Source organism: Oncorhynchus mykiss, chromosome 9 (genome assembly GCF_057628025.1).
Source record: "Oncorhynchus mykiss isolate SJ-2025 chromosome 9, ASM5762802v1, whole genome shotgun sequence".
In the NCBI taxonomy this organism is placed as follows: Eukaryota; Metazoa; Chordata; class Actinopteri; order Salmoniformes; family Salmonidae; genus Oncorhynchus; species Oncorhynchus mykiss.
The window spans coordinates 49,226,327-49,250,395 of record NC_143030.1 but is presented as its reverse complement, the minus strand read 5'-3'; the positions used below and the strand labels follow the sequence as shown (position 1 = coordinate 49,250,395).

Below are 24,069 nucleotides of genomic sequence, written 5' to 3'. Positions count from 1 at the left end.
AGTTTTCATTGATGAAGACTTTGGTTCCCTTCATGCAGTTGGCTCTCCTGTGAGTCTCCTCCTTGAATTTGAACCTGAGCAGTTTCACAACTACACACCTGGGCTGTCCATCTGGGAAGAAAGTGCCATTCCTATATAGTTTAGGGTCCAGTTTGAGTTGATCTGCCTGGAGTTTCTTGGCCTTGACTTCTGTGTCATGCCAAGTTTCATTCTTTACGTCCTCAATTCCATCGATTTGAAATCTTATTGCACCTCGATTGATTTTCAACTTAGTCTCCTTTGGAAGAGCGCTTGTCAAGTGACGTTTTGAAAATTGCGAAATCCTCAGACATGGTTTTGAATGCGGTCTTGCTGTTGACATTGGCGGCCTTTAGCTCCCTCACCTCTGACTGCGTAAATTCAAAACTGTGCTTAAATTCCGTTACATTCTAAAACAGATCGTCACCCCTTCTGTTGGTAGGATCCATAAAGAGTTACAGGAAGGACAAAGTTATTTTCCTGCGACTCTATTACATCTTCGTAAAAATGTTTTTAGTGCATGTGGATAGTTCATGGATTGTAGTGCTTGATACGTATTCTTCTTCCACCTTGAGCTTCGCTGTTGTTTTTCTGTCTAGTATTCGCCATGCTACAAGCTTATTGCGAGCTAAAATGAGTCTGCTAACACAGCCCACACCCCGCCTCCCAAAAACAAGCTCTGCCAGTGAAATGGCAAAACATACAAGCAACACAGACTTGATCACACATGCACCAGTATGATAAACAGAGAAGGCAGAGAACTTACTCACTGTCTGGACCCTGGCTATACTTTACAAAGCGAGCGGGAGATCACCAACTCGCAAGTTAGTGCTGTGGATACAGGCAGTATGCGGGGCAGTAAGCCAAAACACTGGTCGAAGATGCTTCAGAGAGACGGTGGTAGGAGCATTCGCTCACCCACGAAACGAGCAGCGCGAACGAGCAGTGTGAAATGGATTAGCCTAATAAATTAATTTATTTTAAAAGGCACATCAGCGGCTTGTATGCGTGGAGGCCTGGAGATGCTAAACGTGTTTGTTAATTAACGGGTGTGTGGTTTCCTCAACGTCTCAACTTTCAGAACACATCCTCTCGATTTACAGCATTTCCCTCACTCAAGCAAAAAATGTGCAGTATTAGCGGGAGGGATGAGGGAATCTTCGAGTCGCGCATGGTGCTGAAGTTTATAACGGCTGTCAGTCAACCCATGCAGCGCTGTGAAGCCCAGCGCTCTGACATCATATATAGCACGTTACCGTACAGCCACTGCGTTCCAATTTAGGTGCTTATCAATTACAAAATCTGCCATTTTCAACCTATATACGGGATGATGAGCTGTGAGTCGAAAGGGCTACAAAGCTTTAAAATAATTCTATAGTAATTATTTAATAGTGCATTTAATGTTTTAAAAAAAATGAAATCGAAAACCGTGATTATTATGTAATAACCGAAACCGACCACAAAACTCACTCATCGCTCAGCACTACCAGCTACACACCATGAGACGTGTCCGTCAATAATCTACAGTATAATATCGTTTTCATTCTTCATTCAGAGCTCAGCCATAATCCTGTGGACTATCCAGCTGAAGAAACAAGAAGGTTCTGGGTCAAATTATGTCAATCACTTTCTAATTGCCCTCGCCTGAAATATGCTTGTTGGCACAGGCTTTTATAGATGGAACAGGAAAACAAACTGGTCTTTGCTCTCCATCCAACATCCTTCAATATCATGTAGCTGATATTTTCTCCAAATGAGTGTTGTTGGAGAGACCAAAAAATACATGGGCGATGGCAAGAGGACTGCCGTTCCTTGGAAGCACGTCTATCTCACTCCACTTGTGAGTCTAGAGCAAATGGTACGTGTATTGCCTCAACTTTGTTCGCAGGAAGTGTTCTCAGGACACAGATAATCTTGGTTCTCAGCAGCTTAAATGCGCTCCATGTAACAGCAGGACCTGCCACCTGAGACTTCATTAGGCCCTTTCTCTTAGCTCTCATTAGATGGTGTGATTCAGCCTCTCTTACCAATATTTCCCGAGAACATTGCAATGTCTGTGTTACCATTATTCTTTGTGATCGCCTTCTTACATTGAAAAATTTCCTGTATAATGATTCAGGATTCAAACGTTTGAGAGGGCAGGTGAGTCAGAGTTTTTGGAAGCAGTGGAGTGTGAGTTGCCAAGAAGACGGACCCCGCCCATTTCCCATCTGTAATCTCCTGGGAAATAGGAGTGTGCAATAAAAAATAAACAAAGAGTTCGATGGTTGGACTCGTCTGAATCAGTCATTGATTGGGATCTGGCCGACCTCACAAATGAACGGGTCCTCAGGCACTAAGGCCAGAGACATGTCAAACAACCATTGTCACTTTTCCACTTTCCATACTCCTGGAACATTTGAAAGTCTTAACAGAGTCAAGGAGTCTATCACCATTACATTCAAGTAACCTATGTTAGTGCGTGGCCTCGATTAGATCTAGGGATTCAATCTGTCCTCTTTTAGCCTCCTTAGAGGGGTCCATCTCCAGCCCTATCCCCATCAACAAGTCCTTTCCAGACTTTACCCATATTTAAACTGGGGAGCAAAGGACACTGTCATCTGACTCAAATAACTTTCTCCAACAGACCATATCTCCATCACCATATAATTTCTTCAGCATATTTCGGAGGAGTGCATTGAGGGCGCTTTGTTTTATCTCTCTGGCAGATGGATCAGGTGGGGCACCGCCCCCCAGCAGGGTAGCCGCCACTGCTTGAAGTCTCTTTAATGTCCACTTCCATAAATGTCCCTCTCCTCACATTAGTCACTTACTAAAATGGCGCCTCGCCTCGAGCTCATTCAAAACATTACTGGTTTCTACACCTGCACTGTTGGAGTGTAAGAATTTCCCAGTACACTGCAACTACATATGTGATCCTGTACATGTGACTAAAGAAAAAAGAAACGTGTCCACTGTGTGTTCGATTATTGAAGAAATACACAATCTGAAAAATGTGCAAGCAATACTCAGAGTGAAAGAATGCGCCTCAATGCAATGGGATCGGATTCATACTTTCCGAAAACTATTTTTAAATATAACATTACCAAAAGCACAATGCTGTGCAACTTTCTTCAGCTTTTTATGTCAAACTTTAACACTTCTAGTCCTAAGAGCCAAACATTTGAAGCTGCTTTGCTCAACATCAAGGAATAGAGTCAACATTTGGCAAACTAGCTAGCTAAAGGGCAAAAAAATAATTGAGGATCAAGAGCATACTTAGATGATTAGATTAGGTTCAGAAGTGAGACAAGTTTTCCCCTCTCTCATTCCTTCACACATATGTTACGCTCTAAGGGGGAATTTATTACGTTTTCTTTAAGGATCGTATTCTGTCTTATTCAACCGAAAGCCAAGCCACTCAGTGTTATGGAAGACACAGGACGATTGCGTGAGAATAGTGTTTTGTTTCTCTCTATGGATGCTTTCTTTTGGAGAAGTTGAGTCTCTCAATCCTTTTATGTATAAAACATTTATTAACCTAGTACAGCAAATGTATAAATCAAAGCAACAACTGTCTCATTTACATGATTATTTCTCACACAGTATAGACTGACCCTTAAGATGATTCACCTATATTTTGTATCATGGTTTATGTAAAGTAATAAGCGGTTGGTGTCACTCTTAATAACACCTTTGAGAGTGATTTCCCTCCAGTGTTCAATTACAGGGCTTCTACCTCAGTTATATTCATCACGAGAGCCGAGAGGCAGAACTTAATCAACGTTTTTGATTAACCCAGGAAACTCAATACTTTTACCACGACTTGAAATATTGAATGGTTGCCAAAGCATAATACACAAGACATGCTTCAGACTATACAGCCTTTTATCATTGGACACACCAGCCCGCCAACGGGTTGATCGGGTTTAATTTTAAACCCATGTTATGATTTTTTTATTGTCTGACAGGATGAACGACAACAGGACCGAAAACTGTTTTTGTAATGAAGGGGGCTGTGAAGGGGAACAGGGGAACAGTCAATGAGCTCTGAAAGAACCCGCAGAAAAAGAATCAGTGTATTTACACTGCATTTGGGTCCGGCTGGAAACGTGTGGTCAAATTAGGTGGGCTCTGTAGGTTTAGTAGAAAAAAGGTTTGATTGAATTTTGTCTCTGCAGTGCGATTCAGTGTTATTTTCATTGTGCTTTCTACTAAGCCTTGTCTCAAAGCTGTTACCAAAAGGCTAAGGCCCCTGGTCTCTTACAAACCAAAACTATGTCAACAGTGGCAGCCAGGGAAGAACCTCAAATTCAGAGTGGAAAAACCTCTAAGGGAATCAGACAATGACATAATGACAAAGTGAAAACAGGTTTTTAGAAAAATATTGACATTAGTATTCAGACCTTTGCTATGAGACTGTAAATTGAGTTAAAGTGCATCTTGTTTCCATTGATCATCCGTGAGATGTTTCTACAATGTGATTGGAATCCACCTGTGGTAAATTCAGTTGATTGGACATGATTTGGAAAGGCACACACCTGTCTATATAAGGTCCCACAGTTGACAGTGCATGTCAGAGCAAAAACCAAGCCATGAGGTTGAAGGATTTGTCTGTAGAGCTTTGAGACAGGATTGTGTCGAGGCACAGATCTGACGAAGGGTATCAACAAGTTTGTGCAGAATTGACGGTCCCCAAGAACACGATGGCCTCCATCATTCTTAAATGGAATAAGTTTGGAAACGCAAGACTCTGCTAGAGCTGGCTGCCACGCCAAACTGAGCAATTGGGGGAAAGAACCTTGGTCAGGGTGGTGACCAAGAACCCGATGGTCACTCTGACAGAGCTTCAGAGTTCCTCTGTGGAGATGGGAGAACCTTCCAGAAGAGCAACCATCTCTACAGCACTCCACCAATCAGGCTTTTATGGTAGAGTGGCCAGACAGAAACCACTCCTCAGTAAAAGGCACATGGCAGTCCACTTGGCGTTTGCGTAAAGGTAACTAAAGGACTCTCAGACCATGAGAAACAAGATTGATTATCTGGGCTGATGAAACCAAGATTGAACTCTCTGGCCTGAATACCAAGCGCCACGTCTGGAGGAAACCTGGCACCATCCCTACGGTGAAGCATGGTGGCAGCACCATGCTGCAGGGATGTTTTTCAGCGGCAGGGACTGGGAGACTAGTCAGGAATCGAGGGGAACATGAACAGAGCAAAGTACAGCGAGATCCTTGATGAAAACCTGCTCCAGAGATCTCAGGACTTCAGACTGGGGCGAAGGTTCACCTTCCAACAGTATAACAACCCTAAGCACACAGCCAAGACAACCCAGGAGTATCTGAATGTCCTTGAGTGGGCCAGCCAGAGCCTGGACTTTAACCCGATCAAACATCTCTAGAGACTCCTGAAAATAGCTGTGCAGTGACTCTCCCCATCCAACCTGACAAAGCTTGAGAGGATTTGCAGAGAAGAATGGGAGAAATTCCCCAAATACAGGTGTGCCAAGCTTGTAGCGTCATACCCAAGAAGACTCAAGGCTGTAATCTCTGTCGAAGGTGCTTCAACAAAGTAATTTGTAAAGGGTCTGAATTCTTATGTAAATGTGATATTTCAGTTTTTATTTTCAATACATTTGCAAAAATGTCTAAGCCTGTTTTGCTTTGTCGTTATGGAGTATTGTGTGTAGATTGATGAGGGGGGGGAAACAATTTAATCAATTTTAGAATAAGGCTGTAACGTAGCAAAATGTGTAAAAAGTCAATACTTTCCGAATTGTGAATTTGTCCCTGCACTTTTGGTCCCCTAAAATGAAGGGACTATGTACAAAAAGTACATTATATACATTTGCTAATATTTCTAAACGTGTTTTTGCTTTGTCATTATGGGTGTTGGATTCTAGCTTGAAATATACTTGTTCATTGTTACCAGACTAGAACTTGATTACTTTACATGTAGAAGGAATGTATATGCTGGGGTCAATGAAGGTTAGATCGGGACTTGGTATAAGTTACTAAGTGCAGAAAGTTTGTATTCTGCTCCATGTTTCTAAGGAGGGAGCCGAAGGGCAATAGTTAGTCTCTGATAAGGCAGGCCAGCTGCGGAACTAGGGAGGATGGAGGAATGCGTCTCGAGGTCAAGTCAACAGATGAAGTGAGAAGAAACCTCTGGGAGGGGGGCCAGAGAGGCCCACCACAACGTCTCTCCTACTACAGTCCTATCTCACACATACACTTCCATGCCCACGAAGGTGTTAGTATCAGGCAAGGCTGTGACTATACCAGTGAGAGGAACCAATTCAGTTCCTGCCTAGCAACAGAGATATATTGGCTGTCTAGATGTGTAATACCTTGTCTTTTCAGCTTTGGGTGAATACACTTAGTTTGAGCTTTTTCAAGTTGTCCGTTTTTACTCTGTTGTTTTCAGAACCTACAGTAACATGGGGTATTGTGCGTAGATATGAGGGACAAAACAACAATTGAATCAGTTTTAGAATAAGGCTGTTACATAACAAAATGTGGAAAAAGTCAAGGGGTCTGAATACTTCCTGAATGCACTGTGTGTTCTGATCCCTAACTTTCATTTATGTTCAAAGCATGGTGCACCTTTTATTGTGTGTGCTATGGAAATACATTTATGTTTATAATATGAACAGGTGTGTATTGTAATGTTTGCTTTAAATGTGAAGTGATCATGATGTGAATTGGCTTGTTCTCATTGGTCAGAAACATCCTGGGTATTGGTATTTAAACCCTGTAATTTCTTTGTCTGCAGGTCAGAGACAGGGCAAGGTAAAGTCTGCATTCTGACGAGTACAGACATGATTGAAGCCTGGGTTTTCTTTTAAGTTTATTAGGCCTACCTTTTGTTAATTGTCTTGATTATTTGTTTTTGTAAATACTTGTACAGTTGCCGGATATATAAATTATTCTCATACCAAATAAAAACCCTCACTTTGGCAACACATCCGTCAAGTTCGTCAGCCTGTTAAAAACCTACTGCTGGGTCAACCTTCACACCTGCTCTATACCGTAATTAGGAAGGTGATATTTTATCAAATAATGAGACGTGTAGGGGTTGAGGTAATATACAGCCTTGCTTCTCTCTAGCCCAACATTACTGTAGGTTGCTATATTATTTACACTGACTGTCAACCCAATACCCTGTCATACTAGTGCCACATTGGGACAGTGATGTGCTTTATCTGTCTAGGAAAGATGTCCTCTGTTCACGCTCCGGAAGAGTCTTAAAATGCCAAATTTGTGATTGGGATATGATGGTACACTGGTTCCCCCAGAATATTAATTATAACAGTCCCGACATTGATCCCTGTGGCACTCCATTCATCTATCACATCACCACACCGTAGACCGCGAAGTGATATAAGCCTCTTTGATGTGTGAGTAGCCGGCAATCACATATTGCTGACATATCCTCCTCTTGCATAATGTCCTTCTTGAAGGCAGGAAATTAAACCACAAAAGTATGAAACCCTTCTTATTCACGTGTATTACATTTTGATTTCTTGATTTTCCAAGAGTTGTTTTAAGATTTTTGAGATGAAACAAGTGGTGCGTTTGATAATGTGTATTAACATTTGCGGATAAATAAATCCTATGTACTGTCAGAACTTACCTGTGACTGTAGAAAATGTGGACTCTGTTTTCCTTATTACATACCACATATTTTGTGTTTGATATGCCCAGTTTTGTAGTACATTTGGTTAGCAACTGCTGTGTTTGCATGCAGATGACCTCTCGCTGGGTCCAGTCAACAAATTGGTCTGGCCCTGACCCCTCCTGACATATAGGCTCCGATGTCATCAACTCTCTCGCCTGCTGTCCTCGCCTTCCAACTTCCTTAAAACGCTACATTTTAACAGATGTATTGGAACAGGCCAAGCATGGCTTTTCATAGATGAGGAAATACTACAGACTTGCGTTTCAGATGAGTGCTTCCAGATGTGTGGGTTCTTAAACATTAGATGCCCAGGGGATTATAGTCATGACAGAAAAGTGGATGACATTATCTCCCAAACAGGGCACCTTTGTTGGTTGAAAAGACAATGTTTAACATGCACATGCCAATGAGTGGATAGTCCAGTTGGCCATTGGCTTGCTCACAATCGCAAATTAGCGCTGACCATTAGTTTTATGATTTGTGGGGATGGGGTCCGGAATTTGTCAACTCCGAATTAATGGTGACTTTATATCAAGTCTCCACTATGTGTCGACAGAACCCCCGCTTTCTTAGCGTAAATTCAGTTGTACTTTTGGATTTATCACTGTTGCCAATGCAGGGTTTGCAGTCGGTTAGAACACAGCTCGTGTGACGATTTAGGAATGGGTTGCACCCATTTGATCAAACAAACACATAGGTAGACTACTTTTCTGACAACAAATTATATTATATTAGACCCATTCTGTATTATGCATTACCTGCAACTAGGGTTGCAAAGGGTCGGAAACTTTCTGGTAAATTTCCAGAATTTTCCCAGAAATGTTCCATGGGAAGTTAAGCCCTGGAATTTGGGGAATTTGCTTAACTTCATCAAAAAAGTTATCGTATAACAGGAACCTTTTTTGTTGGATACACATAAGGCAATTCTAGGTCTTGTGGCATATTTTGGTTAAACTATCCCCAATTCAATCTAATTTCAACCATCTGCATGCACAGTGCATTCTCCCATCACATGTGCAGTGCACTCTTACGTCACATGTACAGCTGATTCTCAAGAACTTGCACACTGAGATGCTATTGAGCCCACACTACTACACTGTCTGAGCCAAGGACTACATGCTTTCTGGTAAGTTTTGATTACAGTACTGGGTGGTTGAATATATTTTGTTAACTAGTAAATAGTAGCCTACATCAAAGTGTGTTTGAATAATTTCTAAGTTGTTAACAATTTCTGCTAGTTTGTTTTTGCTACCAAGTGGGTTTTAGCTTGCTTGAGTGTTAATTCACCCGTTTCCATACATGTTTAATTTTAAAACATTTATCTTACAAAGGAGTTGTTTAATCTAACTGCTTAACTAGTTATCTGTACATGGAATTGTATTTCTTTACTCATTTTTGTTCTAATCTTCACAGGAAAATGCCACTGGCACTATCTGATGTGTGGAGAAATTTAACTGTAGCTAATGTAGAAGGAAAATATGTGTACATTTGCAAATACTGTGCCAAATGATATGTGAAGAATGCAACAAAGATGCAAAGTAATCTGGCCAAGTGCATAAAGTTCCCACAGCGCTCACAGCAAGAAACCTCTGACAAAAGTCCCTCTACCTTTATTCAAGGTGAAAATAATGAATCAGACATCTCTAGCAACAGCTCATGGTCCACCTGGAATCAGAAGTGTTTTTGGACAATGGAGGAACGTAGTCAGGGAAATGCTGATAACTGTTTTGCTCGAGCTGTGTATGCAGCTGGTTCACCTCTGATGGATATTAGAAGAGATTTCTGAATGCTCTTCGCCCAGCATACTCCCTTCCAACCAGACATGCTTTATCTACTCATTTGCTGGATGCAGAGTTCAACAGAGTTAAAGTGAAGGTCAAGCAAATCATAGAGAAAGCATACTGTGTTGCAATCATCTCTGATGGGTGGTCGAATGTTCGTGGGCAAGGAATAATTAACTACATCACCACCCATGAACCAGTATTCTACAATAACACAGACACAAGGGACAAGAGACACCGGTCTCTACATTGCTGATGAGCTGAAGGCAGTCATCAATGACCTTGGACCACAGAAGGTATTTGCACTGGTGACAGACAATGCTGCGAACATGAATGCTGCTTGGTCTAAAGTGGAGGAGTCCTACCCTCACATCACACCCATTGGCTGTGCTGCTCATGCATTGAATCTGCTCTTCAAGGACATCATGGCACTGAAAACAATGGATACACTCTACAAGACAGCCAATGAAATTGTTAGGTATGTGAAGTGTCATCAAGCCCGTTTGCAAGACCACCAAATACATCCTCCCTTCGCACGAAGGCTCGATTCTTCAAGTTACTCCTATTTTAATGAACTTCCTAAGTTCGTTGTTACTATGTGGCAGTGTCGTTTCTCTGTCAACTTTTCAGAAAGCTCCATCAGAGTTTTTCTCCCAACAGTTTTAGCTAGCTAGGCCAGCTAGCCTATCTTTAGCTTGGCTTTTTTACTTATCTAGTGGGAGCGGAGGAAATTGACGAGGAAGTGTGGAGAGTGTTGCACATGCAAATAACATGTATATGAGAACCTACATATGAGAACCACTCAAAAAAGTTCACTCATTCTGTGTTCTCCAATCTTATACAACTTTTTTGAAAAAGTCTCACTGTAGGGTCTCCACCCTCTCTGCCCAGAGTGGGTGAAAACGCGCTTTGTTGGTGGAATTTCACTTCCTTATGTTATAAAATGCAGTAAAACTTGAATTAATAGCCTGGGATTTTATTTGCTTAAATCACTGAACACAACAGGCTCTTGTTAGAGACAGTCTTTTTTTTAAACCAGGCATCTATTTTCCTTAATGCCAACAGCTGCATTGTTTTTTGTTAATTGTTTAATTCCAGCATTCACTTCCAGCATTTTAATACATTTTTTAATTTCCTGCAGTAATGTGTTAGAATTTACGTGTCACATTTATTTTGTCTTAGTATGCTCAAAAAAATGATATGTTCCAGAATAGTAATTGTCCTCTGACTGTGCATTTATTAGCAGTTCTTTCTTTTCGCCACTAGCTGGCAATCTGCCGATTTCTAGGGCTCTGTACTCGTGAAGTTGTTTACTGTTTTTGTGCTTGCCTGTTAGCTAGCAGTTCTCAGCTATTAGCAGCCAATGGCTATCAGTTTCTTACTGGTGATAAAAACGGATTATTGCCATGATTGTTTTGTCATTACTGCATTATTTAATGTAACAATTCAAATATTAAACCTCATAAGCAATTCATGGTAACCTCGTTAACAATTCATTTAGACCTAATGTTTATTTGAAGGAGGCGTTTATTTGCTGAAATGTGTGCCATTGCCTGGCTATTAAAAGGGACAGGTGGCTATTTGAGACATCAATTTGTAGTTTTACGGTACATTTTACCAAGACAAATATAATGAATTCTGTTCTGAATCAGTGGGGTCTTTCTCTAACATATCATTAACATTATATCCAAACAGTTGGATTTTGGAACCTAATACATCTGGTAATGAGCACCTAGCTCAGTTGACATAGGTTGTTCGTAACAACTTTTGAGGATTTTACATTTTGTGGACGTTGTCTTCAAAGTTGATTCCGCAGGTCACAAAAAGCTAAATGAGCATGACACGAGCTGAATTAAATGTAAAAGGATTAATAGAAAGTTTTGTATACGCTCAGTGCTCAGTTTACATTTTACAGAGAGACGCTTGTTTTTGTGAGAAGTCTTCAAAAAAAGAACAGTAATTTCGAATTAATATGTAAAGCGCTTACTGAAATATGAAAATACTGTGTGTCATGTCTCAAAATTGATATCCATCTTACCTCTATATTGTTTTAAGTCCTGCGGATTCGAGAAGAAAGAGGAATATATACACAATTTAACATTTTATTTTACCCATTGGTCAAAAGATGTGTTTTTGATTGTGCACCCTGCTCTGTGTCATTGTCCTCGCAAGGGTAGGGTGCTGTAGTAGTGAAATCATTTTGACCCCTATGTTTTTTAGATTTTTTTCAACAACTTGTTAAACAAAATCTCTTTCTCTGAGCAATTTTGTTAGTATAAAATAATATCCTTTCACCTTTTTAGTTTGCGTACAACATAGCTCAGTATTGGAAGGATCATAGTCGTTTTTGCTCGTCTTTATCAAGGGTGTCCATAAATATCGGACCCCACTGTACTGTGTGTGAGACCTCAGCCGCTTTCTCACCCAGAGCATGCTGTACGTGACACGGGAGAGTGCCTGAGTCGGTTGCCAGATTGGGTATGAATATTGACGTAAAGCTGTCTCTGCTTCTGTGTCTTGTTCCAGCATCAATAACAAACTGCAGCAGCCAGAGGCAGCATCCGGGGTCCTGGAGTACGCCATGAAGCACTTTGGCGAACTGGTAAGTGACTCTTGTCTACAGTCATCTATCTCTACAGTACATGCACTTTAAATTGACACTAGTGTCTCCTTTCCTCACCTCCTCCCTCAAACTGCATCCTTAACAAGAGGATGAGCAGCTTTCAAACAGGTGCTCTACAACATCCTGTGCTCACTTTCCAACACGTGCAGAGGACATCTACTTCCATGGTCAATAGCTTTGTATGCAGGAGTAGACATATTGGGCTTTTTCTCCTCCAGTTAATAGTTTAAAAATATATATCTTTAAAAAAATCACATACCTGATACTATTATTTCTACAATTTCTCCTGAGTCTGCTAAGATGGATTGGTGGAGGTTTTGTTCCAAATTGTAAAAATGTATTTATGCACCATACCAAAGTCCCTAACTGTAATATTGACTTAACAGTGAAGTTTTAACACACTTTTATGACTTTAAACACACTATTTGGTCATGTCCCCGTGGGATCGCTTCACATGCCAAGTGGAAAGCCGGCAACGTGTCACTTTTTCACATTTGTGCCGTCTGTATTCCTATTAATATTCTCAAGTGTTTTTTATAAACCAAACACTATTCTTTTATGTAACTTTTTTATTTAGTATTTTTTTTTGTCTTGGCCAAGGTTAATTTATCTTCATTGCAGGTGATTTTCACAGGCTCCTCTGTTATGTTAACTGTGATGCGTAGTACTCCCTGCTGTTATTCCTCAAACCGTTTCATGTTCTCCAAAGGGACCAGCTCCAGATATGAAATAACATTTTCTAAATAGAGTACATGCCTTGGGAGCCCTCGCCCTGCTTTTTCCACACACCGGGGTTCGTACGGTCATGAAAATCCTGGAAAAGTCATGGCATTTTAAAATGGTGTTTTCCAGGCCTGGAAAAGGATAAAATCAGAAAAGTAATGGAAATTGAATTTAATGTATGTTAATTACATTTATTTAGGCACAGCTTTTAAATATTTTCTCAATCAAATAAAAATCAACACATCAGAATGACACTTTAGCTCGTCTCGGTTTGCACACATCACCTGCATGTGTGCAAGGCAAGTGGGCTGTGGATCAAAGAGAGACATTGCAGCAGCAGCTAAGCCTATAAAATATGATAGAGAACAGACTAATAACTAGGTAGCCAATTTAAACACATATTGTACCTTCTAGTTCGGTGTTTATCTATTATTATCATGTATTTGTTTTCATCATGTCGTCCCCAAAAACTTTCCACCAACACTCGTGAATGAGGCCATACATTCGCAAATGTCATACAAAAGTTAATTCATTTAAACAATTATTTTTGACTAAATGAACGATTCACCTCAGCATTGTATTACTTGAGATTTGGTTAAATCGCGGTGATTCTGATTATGTGAATCAAAATAATTTTTGAATCGCGAACAGTAATTTTAGGAAAACATATTAGATAGTAGCCTTTCTTTTGGATAATGTGGCGTCAAAAAGTTTGGTAGATACTTCCAATGTATGGGACATTGCAACTCAATAGATACTAGTCAACCTTCAAAGTAAACACTTCTAAGGTAGCTAAGATAAATGTGACTGAACTAGAAAAGACACATTTCCTGAAGAAAATTTGTGGGCTTGCTTCAGCTAAATAAAATGTTTTTTAACCTTCCATAGCCATTTGATCTTTGATATATTGAATGAATGAATTATTTCAAAATGCATCAAAACATATTTGGTTATAATGTTGCACTGTTATACATCAAAGGTTGACAACCATCCTCCAGGAGAGCTAATGGGTGTGCAGGCTTATATTCCAGTCCCTCTTTAACAAAACCCATTTTAGAAGTTAGCTGCTCAACCGGACCTTGATAAACTGGCTGTGATGTGTTTGAGCAGGGCTTGATCAAAAGCCTGCACACCCAACTGAGGGTTGACCATGTGTTTTATACAGTTGCCTAATGGGTATAGCTACTTTGTGGGGGGGTTAAGTGCCTTGCACTATGACAGGAGATTTTACATGGGTTCAGAGAGCAGCCTCCCAGTGTCGATACCACGTTACTTACTTTTTGTTATACGTATGTAGAGACGCCGCCAATTGTTGGTCATGGAAATTTGATTAAGTAACACACAGAGAGAAAGGGCTTCTTTGTTTGACTTCTTGATTGTTTCCCCCTGTGTAGCGTAATTGCACCACACTGTATAATTCTGCCATTTTACATATCCCCCTCATTTGATCAGCCCATTGATATGTGTGTGAGCGCGACCAGTGAATTAAGACACATTTGTTAAGCTCTCCCCCGTTTAAAACTAAAACAGAACGAAATACGTTTGTGGCACTGAACTTTGTCTACAAGTTCTACACAACCAGGCCGACAGATCCTGTCCTGTTGCATTTTATTTCGGGCCTACTTTTAGCCCAGAGTCCGGTTCTATGGCCGACTGTTTCACAGGTGGTTGCCTGACGAAAGTGCCCTACCGCCTGTCTTTTTCGAGCTGTAGTTATGTTCTCCATAAAACATTTTCTGAAGTAAAAGTTTACAATAAAAGCACCTCGGAGAGCATTTCCAGGAAACCTTGTTCATGAGGTAAACAGTGAGTAGCGTTTTACGGGGTGTGTGAGGCATCATACTGCGCCCGGTGGCACCTTCTTTGTTTGGAATCCCAGTCAGGCTTATCACCAGGTCGCCAGAGGTCGAGTCAGTTCTGCGCATCACTTCCTCCCGAGGTCACAGACATATACAGTAAGTCAACAGAAAGAGGTCATTTGACAACTCAGATGCCTATGGTGGGAATCTCCACTCATGCGTTCAGTGTCGTAAAGAGGGTGGCTTGATGACCACTTGTTTTCTATGCATACATTAGTATACTTTGGAAAGTATATTACATACAGTCAGGTCCACAATTATTGGCACCCTTGATAAAAATGAGCAAAAAAATACTGTTTTTAATAAATAATACAAATACTGATCTACATTTTATGCTAAATCTTTCCAAATCCTCTATCCTTTGTCTGTGCTTATTGACTACCTTCTTCAATTCAAACCACAGGGGTTCAAGTCCGAAGACTGATACGGCCATTGCAAAATCTAGATTTTTGTGCTCAATTAACACTAGAAATGCGGAGAGGGACATGTGGACGGACGCAAAACAAATATACATTTTCAATTAGTTATTTTTAAAGTAATTTCCCTCCCCCTTCCTCAACTTTTCCTGAATAAGTCTATATACCACACTGTCGTTGCCAAACAACTCTTAAAGATGAACCCTTCAGCTCTATTTCAATATATAACTTCCCGTGATTCCATGCACTTTCCACATGCACTCGCAACACTCAAAGCACAGTCATATATTTAAACTCATTATATGCCATTCTGTTCTTTTGAAATGCATTTTTTTAGTCTCATAATGTTCCTTAAGACCTGCCCTTAACAAATTATTAATTCATTAACTTTGTGATTGTTTATTTAATGGATTTTAACACTTTAACTGTGTTGTTTTGGTGGTTTATAATTTGTACTTATAGCCTACAATTACACAAACTAATGAAAATGCTATTGTGTTCTTTGAAATACATTTTCTTTCGTATTCTGTTACTTAAGAAATAAATAAATACAGCCAAATTATTATTTTAGCAAGAGCATATATGAAATGTATTTATGAGAATGTTAAAATGTCCAAAAGACTCGTCATTGGCTCAAAGAGGGGTCCTTCGAGGCCAAGCTTTTCTAGTGTTAACCATTTCTTTGTGTGTTTTGATGTGTAGGGTTGTGTGATTGTCGACACAGTTAGGCCAATATATCATTTTACAGTATGTGCCGTTGCTTTTTATTAAGAGGCTACTTTTAGCCCCAAGTCCGGTTCTTAGGCCTCCGACTATTTCACACTTGGTTGCCTGACTAAAGTGCCCTACCGTCTGTCTTTTTGGAGCTGTAATTATGTTCTCCATAAAATATTTCCAGAAGTAAAAGCACCTTGGAGAGCGCTTCCAGGAAACCTTGTTTATAAGGTAAACAGTGAGTAGCGTTTATGGGGTGAGCGAAGCAGAAGATTGCGCCCGGTGGCACCTTCTTTGTTTGGCATCCCAGTCAGGCTTATCACCAGGTCGCCAGAGGTCGAGACATGCCTATGGTGGGAATCTCCACTCGTGCGTTCAGTGTCATAAAGAGGGTGGCTTGATGACCACTTGTTTTCCATGTATTTTTTATCTCATAATTTGGGCAGTAGCGTTTAGTAGAAATAAAAGTAATTCTGAAAAAATCCATACAGTAGTATACTTTGGAAAGTATAGTATATATAGTCATGTCCATTAATAAAGATGAGCAAAAAGTTATACAAAAACTATATAAAACATTTTAAAAATATTGTGTTTTATACAAAAAAATAGATTTAGTTAAAGAAGTTAAAAAAATCTCAGAAAGATAAGGGTCAAAATGATTGGCGCCCCTGTTTTCAAGACAATCAACATTGGCCATCTGTCTCTGGACTTCATCTCCATTGAAACCTATGGTTTGAATTAAAGCAGATTAAGAGCAGATTAAGGATATCAAGGATCTGGAATGAGTCTGTATGGAGGAATGGGGAATTCCTATATTCCTGTATGGAGGAATTGGGAGTTCCTCCCAATGTGTTCTCCAATCTCATAAAACATATACAAAAAGGCTCAGTCACGTTATGCTCAGTCACGTTATCCTCGCAATGTGAACAACCACTTCCTCTGAGCAATTGTATTAGTATAAAATAATATAAATTCCCCCTTTTGTTTGTTGCATACCATATATCTCAATATTTGTATAATTGATTTGTTTTTTTTTAGCCTCGTCTTTATCAAGGGTGCCAATAATTTTGGACCTGACTGTCCAGTGTAGGTCTTGCTTTAGCCCTGAGCAGATCGAAATCAGATGCAGTTTTTGTATCTTACCGCAAACGGAACAAAAACAATCATCACATCCTCATGTATGCATTCAGATGGCCATACACTGCAAGCAAGAATCATCTTATAGTATAGTTAGTATAGCAGATAGATAATTATCAGAAGTCATTCGCACCACCTGGTTGTGTTGTTTAACAGGAAATCCAGTCTATAGAAAAGTGTGTGGTCATACGTACATCTTTGTGGTCATACGATGGAAACGTTGTCAATAAAGCGGTGAATTGGGAGCTTTAACAGTGCTTGGGCCTTCCTGTTCCTGAACAGGAAATCCAGGCCACCTGGTACGAGAAGCTCCACGAGTGGGAGGATGCACTGGTGGCGTACGACAAGAAGATCGACATCAACAAGGATGACCCTGAGCTGATCCTGGGGCGCATGCGCTGCTTGGAGGCCCTGGGCGAATGGTGAGTCACAACACTTTGGTGTCTGTGTTCTGTCTCTCCTCACTGTCAATCAAAGGGGAGTTTTTTGGAGGCAACTCCTTTTGTGCAGGCCTTAGTGTCTTTCTATTCACTGTTAGGTGTTGTGTTAAATACTATAGGGGGAAAGTCTGGTCTACTCTGGAACTTTAATGCTCTGTCATGATAAAATGTAATCTCAGGTGACATTACAGCTGTCATATCGTGTTACGATTGTGAAGACAACCTTTTTGGAGCGAGTGTTGCTCACCGTCTTGCTCACCTTTTTCAAAAAGTTGCCTTCAATGAAGTAATAAATAGCTGTTTGAGATGTGTACTCCTTGTGAGTGTAATGGAGAAGGACAGGGTCTGTGACAGAGAAGATTGGCCGGGAGCAGACGCGTCCCCGACTCTTTGTACTTGCTCACGACCGCTCCTGCAGTATGTACTAATGGAATCTGACATTGGGCTTCTTTGATGACTGGGCGTGAAGCGACGGGGGAAAAAGTCAATAGTTTCCTCTAACGAGAGCCTGGTAGTATTACAGGAAAGTGTGCGAGGACAGTCAGTCCAGGCCAGTTCGTGACTGGGCCTGTTGGTTCGGTACACTGAAACCCTCAACCACAGCTCCAGGCAGCCAACTCCAAGATTGAACTCAAGAACGTTCTCTCTTTCTTTCTGTCTGTCTCATGCTCTCTCTCTCTCTCCCTCTCTTTGTTTATTGTGCTCTGTCACTCGCTCTCCCCTCCTCCATCCTTCCTTCCTTCCTTCCCTCTCCACAGGTGATTCAACTTCATTTCTGTATAAATGCCTTCAAGGGGCAAAGCCGCTGGGAAGGAAATCACACAATGTTAGAACAGTTTGAAAGAATGTGGACCGTCCCGGAGTTTGTGAAGCTAACCAGACAACGATTAGCTTGTGTAACCGTCTGTGCTGTGCCATCATTGTATACCCCTGATGATATTCTCTTTGTACAAGAACATGATTCAAGTGAGAGAAATGGGAAAACGGACAGAATTACATAACAGTTGACTGTCATTACTTCACATTACTTCAGGATAGCAGTCTGGGGGGAATACATTGTTTCCAGCTAAGGAAAAGAAGCGTGAGTACACATAAGTGACAGTGCAGCCCTTTGTTCTACAACCCCATGAGCGATGAGTCAGCCCATGCGGTTGTATTTAACTCGTCTAATCCAACTTTATTTGTCACATCCACCGAATACAACGAGTGTAGACCTTACCGTGAAATGCTTACTTACAAGCCCTTAACCAACAGTGCAGTTCAAGAAGAGTCAAATAAAATATTTGTCAAATAAACTAAAGTAAAAAATAATTAAAAGTAACACAGTACAATAACATATACAAGGGGTACCGGTACCGAGTCAGTGTGCAGGGGGTACAGGTTAGTTGAGGTAATTTGTACGTGTAGGTATGGTCAAAGTGACTATGCATAGATAATAAACAGCGAGTAGCAGCAGAGTACAAAACAAATGGAGGGGGGTCAATGTAAATAGTCCGGTGGCCATTTGATTAATTGTACAGCAGTCTTATTATGGCTTGGGGGTAGAAGCTGTTAAAGAGCCTTTTGGTCCTAGACTTGGCATTCCGGTACTGCTTGCCGTGCGGTAGCAGAGAAAACAGTCTATGACTTGGGTGACTGAAGTCTCTGATGATTTTATGGGTTTTCCTCTGACACCGCCTATTATATAGGTCCTGGATGGCAGGAAGCTTGGCCCCAGTGATGTACTGGGCCGTATGTGATCACAATTGCCTATTCAATGCAAAGCATAGCCTGACTGTCTGTCTCAATACAGTGTTTAGTGTTTATTCCATTTTTTATTTTTAAACGTAAACCCTGAAGAAGGCACTGTTGGTGTATTATCCATCATTGGGAGTAGAGTGTGCAACGTTCTTTATTTTTCATAAGTTTACTATACTGTTAGTCAGCACCTCTGCAGCTTTTTTGGGTGGGCATCAATTCATGCTTTTTGCTAGTTTTATTCTATTTCCATGTTCCTTTACTGTTTGGCAAGGTTACCACAGACTAAATGAATGTTCAGGCATTTGTGCTCACACTCCGCTCTATACCAAAACAAAGTACCAAGAAATAATGTCTGTCTTCAATTTCCCTCTATTTATGTTTAGATTCATTTCAGGTGGAATTTACCTCCATTGAGTTGAGTGACTGGCTGCTGAGTCATCCGATAGCCGTAGCACTTTCCGTTATGCCCTTGACCACGGCGCGTTATGCTACGTGAGACACGCAGGGCTGTAGCACACTGGGGCTTTGTGGTGTTCTAATTATTATGCATTATGCTGGGAAACACTTCATATCTACCAGACACAAACCTGTCTGACTCACCCCATCTAATCTGTTGCCACACTCATCCAATGTTCTTCCCCCTGCAAACGTGCGCCTGCGCTGAGGGTTCCACCCATATGGAGCAGGGTGAAGACACGCGGTCACACGCAGTACTGGTTGTACGTTTTGTCCCGGTTGAGTTCCAATCGAAGAGAACATTTAGTATTAGTTAGTTGACAGTGATATCTGATATGATCAGGACTGTGGTCACAGGCTGGCTGGATCATGTTTACCAGGGAATAAAAAAAAGTAGACTCAGCCAAGTTCTCAGTGAAGCTGAGCATCCATTATTACGCTCTGTCCCCTTCTCTTTTCATTCCGTGCCAGTCCCGCGGGCTTTACTGGTCAATGAATAAATCAAATGGGGTTTGGTGGCGGAAAATGGAAACATTCTAGTGTAAAGATTACATTTCATTTGACACTTAGCCGAGTCTTGTCTTTCAGTGTTTCCCCTATATTAATTTAGTAGCGACGGGCCGCCGCTGCTAAATCGTTGCCGCCACTTCCAAAAATAAGTAAAAATACAATAACCCAAAATCGGATCCACTAAAAATGAATCCACTAAAACCAGATATAAAGTATACAGAAAAGATAATGGAGCTATATATTTTTTAATAAGAACATCTTTGAGAACGAACAACCACCATATCTAGAATCTAAAATTCCAAAAGTGTTATGGCATTGATTATGTTATACATTATGTTATACATTATATAACATATGGCCTAACTTTTCCTGGAATTGCAGGAAATTTGCTTTAAAATGTCACATTTTCTCTCAGCACCATGACAAAATGTGTACAATTGCAGGAAATTAGCAACATTTTGTGTCTGTCGCCAAGAGGATGGCCTCTAAAATGTTTTGTCACTAAACTTTGCCTAAAGCGTGTTTGCGTGTGTGCGTATCAGGGTTCAGTCGCCAAAAATATAGTGGGTCCACAAACAAAAATATGTAGCAAAGAATTCACTATTTTTTTAAATGATTTTCATTGCACAGGGGCCAGTTGCACCAGCAGTGCTGTGAGGAGTGGACTCTGGTCACTGAGGATACGCAGGCCAAGATGGCACGGATGGCAGCCGCTGCAGCCTGGGGTCTAGGTAAGAGCTCTCACTCAACCCTGCATCAGCCTTGTTACAAAATGCTTCAAATTACTATAGCAATCATATTGCTTTATGACTACATTAATAATTCAATCCAATAACTATTACAAACCTATTATAAAATGGTTTGACCAAAGCAGACCCATTTTATAGATAACGGTGTATGAAGGTACCATGTACAGATTGTATTTTCCTGTATTTGATATACTGAAGTCACAATAATGTAATTGATGAAATTCAATACAGCTAGCAAATCAATCAATAGTGTTATTGTCCCAATTGTGTAGTGAAGTCAGGGTTACAACTATAAAAACAACATTAAAAACAGTGACAACCACACAGCAGATATAAGATGCAGTAAATGGTGAGACCGGTTAGAGTATTGAAATACTAAAGAGCATTTATTGTGCAAATGACCAGCAACAAATTGACATCATTTAATATGCAGATGCCTGTACATTCAAAAAGCAATTGGTACATAAGAACAGTGGACACATTTCAGAATGCAATGTTGTTTGCCAAACCTCTGCCACAGAGCTCTTCTGGGAGTGCTATACAGGAAGCGGGCTTCCATTTTCTTTGACTGGCTGGAACTGAAGCCAAGCCGTAATGATAACAGCGACAGCTCGACCATCCAGATGGGAATGCATCCACACATAAGTAACCATATCATAATGTTCTATGGTGGAGAAAAATACCTCAGCTTACACCAGTCTTATTTTCTGATCAAGACCACGCATACTGTTTATGGAGCCCAGGAAGCATATGGCTTCATTACATTAGAACCTGATCCGTATCCCAACACAGTACTCAGCCACTGGCCCCCATGCACCCCATAACACTGACTGCACTCTGAGGAAAAATAAGTATTCATTTCCTGGTTGCTAAAATTCGAATAGTTCGCCTAATTTCAATTTGTGACAAAACAAGCAAGTTTAGTGTAGAGAATCATTTTACCATCTAAACCGCTGTGAAATATATTTTCCATAACAAATAAATAGTGTTTTCAGCTGTTTGAATAATGTTATCAGCTGTGGTGTACCAAACCCAAAAGTAAAAGACGCAAAAATGAAACTTAAGTACGGGAAGCATAGAAATAGTGCACATAGAACAGATCTGCCGCTTCTTAGACTTACTTTCAATTAGAATTACATATCTATAACTCAAATGTCTGTGAATTTGGTCGGGGTCGCCCAATAAGTTACATATTACAGCCTTAAATAATAATAATTATGATGTATGGTTTTTCTTGATTCATTACATATCTGGCTGATATTAGGACTTATAAATAAGTCAGTGGCCTTATTGAACCCTGGGTTGAGACTTTTTATTAATGTTTTGAGGAAACAGACATTTTTATATTACACAACATTGGGCTTTCATGTGGTGGGGGTACAACCACACTGTGTGTGTGTGTGTGTGTGTGTGTACGCTGTGGTTGCAGTCAAATGTCTTTACACGGAGGGAGAGAGCATGATGCTCCTTCATCGTCTATGCGAGTCAATTTGTACATCGCATATGTGGTAACGACGAGTCGAAATCCACATTGTGTGTGTGTGTGTGCAGGCCACTGGGACAGCATGGAGGAGTATACATGTATGATCCCCAGGGACACACACGATGGAGCCTTCTACAGGGCCGTGCTCGCTCTGCATCAGGACCTCTTCTCATTGGCTCAGCAGGTGAGAGACATCAGCATCCATTGTTTCCCCTAGACAGGGTGCAAAGAAAGTTATTAAAATGCTTGGCAAAGTAACATGAAAGTGATCAAAAGCCAATATTTTTTAATTGAAGTCAATAGAGGCAACATTGCTTTACGTGGGGGTAATAGTAAGTGAAAGACATACTTGGCATATGCGAACCCAGGATTACCCAACAGGTCAATAGTTTTTCATGTAGGTTTTACATTTTCCTAAATGATGCTGGCCAGGCAATTTTGCAGATTTCATAGCAAGGTGTGAAAATGTATTAAAAAAAATGTACAACCTTTTCCATTAACGTACAAAATATACTGAACAAAAATATAAATGCATTAATTTCAAAGATTTTACTGAGTAACAGTTCATATAAGGAAGTCAGTCGATTAAAGTAAATTAATTAGGTCCTTATCTATGGATTTCACATGGCTGGGAATACAGATATGCATCTGTTGGTCACAGATACTGTAAGAAAAAAAAATGGTTAGGGACGTGGATCAGAAAACCATTCAGTATCCGGTGTGACCACCATTTGCCTCATGCAGCGCGACACATCTCCTTCGCATAGAGTTGATCAGGTTGTTGATTGTGGCCTTTGGAATGTTGTCCCACTCCTCTTCAGTGGCTGTGCAAAGTTGCTGGATATGGCAGGAACTGGAAAATGTTGTTGTACACGTCAATCCAGAACATCCCAAACATGCTCAATGGTGAGCATGTCTGGTGAGTATGCAGGCCATGGAAGAACTGGGACATTTTCAGCTTCCAGGAATTGTGTACAGATCCTTGCGACATGGGGCTGCCCACACGACGCCATACACGTGGTCTGCGGTTGTGAGGCCGGTTGGACGTACTGCCAAATACTCTAAAACGACGTTGGATGCAGCTTATGGTAGAGAAATTAACATTCAAGTCTCTGGCAACAGCTCTGGTGGACATTCCAGCAGTCAGCATGCCAATTGCCCATCCCTCAAAACTTGAGACATCTGTGGCATCGTGTTGTGTTTCAAAACTTCACATTTTAGAGTGGCTTTTTATTGTCCCCAGCACAAGGTGCACCTGTTTAATTATCTTGGCAAAGGAGAAATGAACAGGGATGTAAACAAATTTGAGAGAAATACGTTTTTCGTGAATATGGAACATTTCCGACATCTTTTATTTAATTGCATGAAACATGGGACCAACACTTTACGTGTTGCGTTTACATTTTTGTTCACTATACATGTAACAATGACCACACAAATGCTCCAACAAGAATTCCATTTGTTCAATTCTTCCTTAAACTGAAGGAATAAAACATCCAACAGCTTTTTATTTTAACATGTGGCACTTCCTTGGTGTGGAATCATTAGGTAACTCCCAATCGTAAATCATCGTAACTTAAACCGTGCAGCAAAATAAAGAAGTAAGGTATCAACAAAGTCTGTCCCATAAGATGAGCTTCCTTGTGGGATGAGCGATGGAGTCTGCAATGAGCTCATGGTCTCTGGGGGTCGATCCATCCAGGCTAGATGACAGTGGATGGTCTGGATCGACCGCTGACATCGGTGCACACCTGTGTTCCT

At 40.7% G+C, this 24,069-nt stretch overlaps 1 protein-coding gene across 4 annotated transcripts in view; it reads left to right on the top strand.

Moving 5' to 3' along the window:
* Positions 1–24,069, top strand: part of mtor (mechanistic target of rapamycin kinase) — a 123,389-nt gene that overhangs the window by 58,328 nt on the left and 40,992 nt on the right. For all 4 annotated transcript variants that reach the window (XM_021615845.3, XM_021615843.3, XM_090185741.1 and 1 more), the window contains exons 29-32: positions 11,985–12,060; positions 17,213–17,352; positions 20,707–20,807; positions 22,377–22,492. In XM_021615845.3, the coding sequence (XP_021471520.1) occupies positions 11,985–12,060; positions 17,213–17,352; positions 20,707–20,807; positions 22,377–22,492 (433 nt within the window). The remainder of the gene's footprint in view (positions 1–11,984; positions 12,061–17,212; positions 17,353–20,706; positions 20,808–22,376; positions 22,493–24,069) is intronic.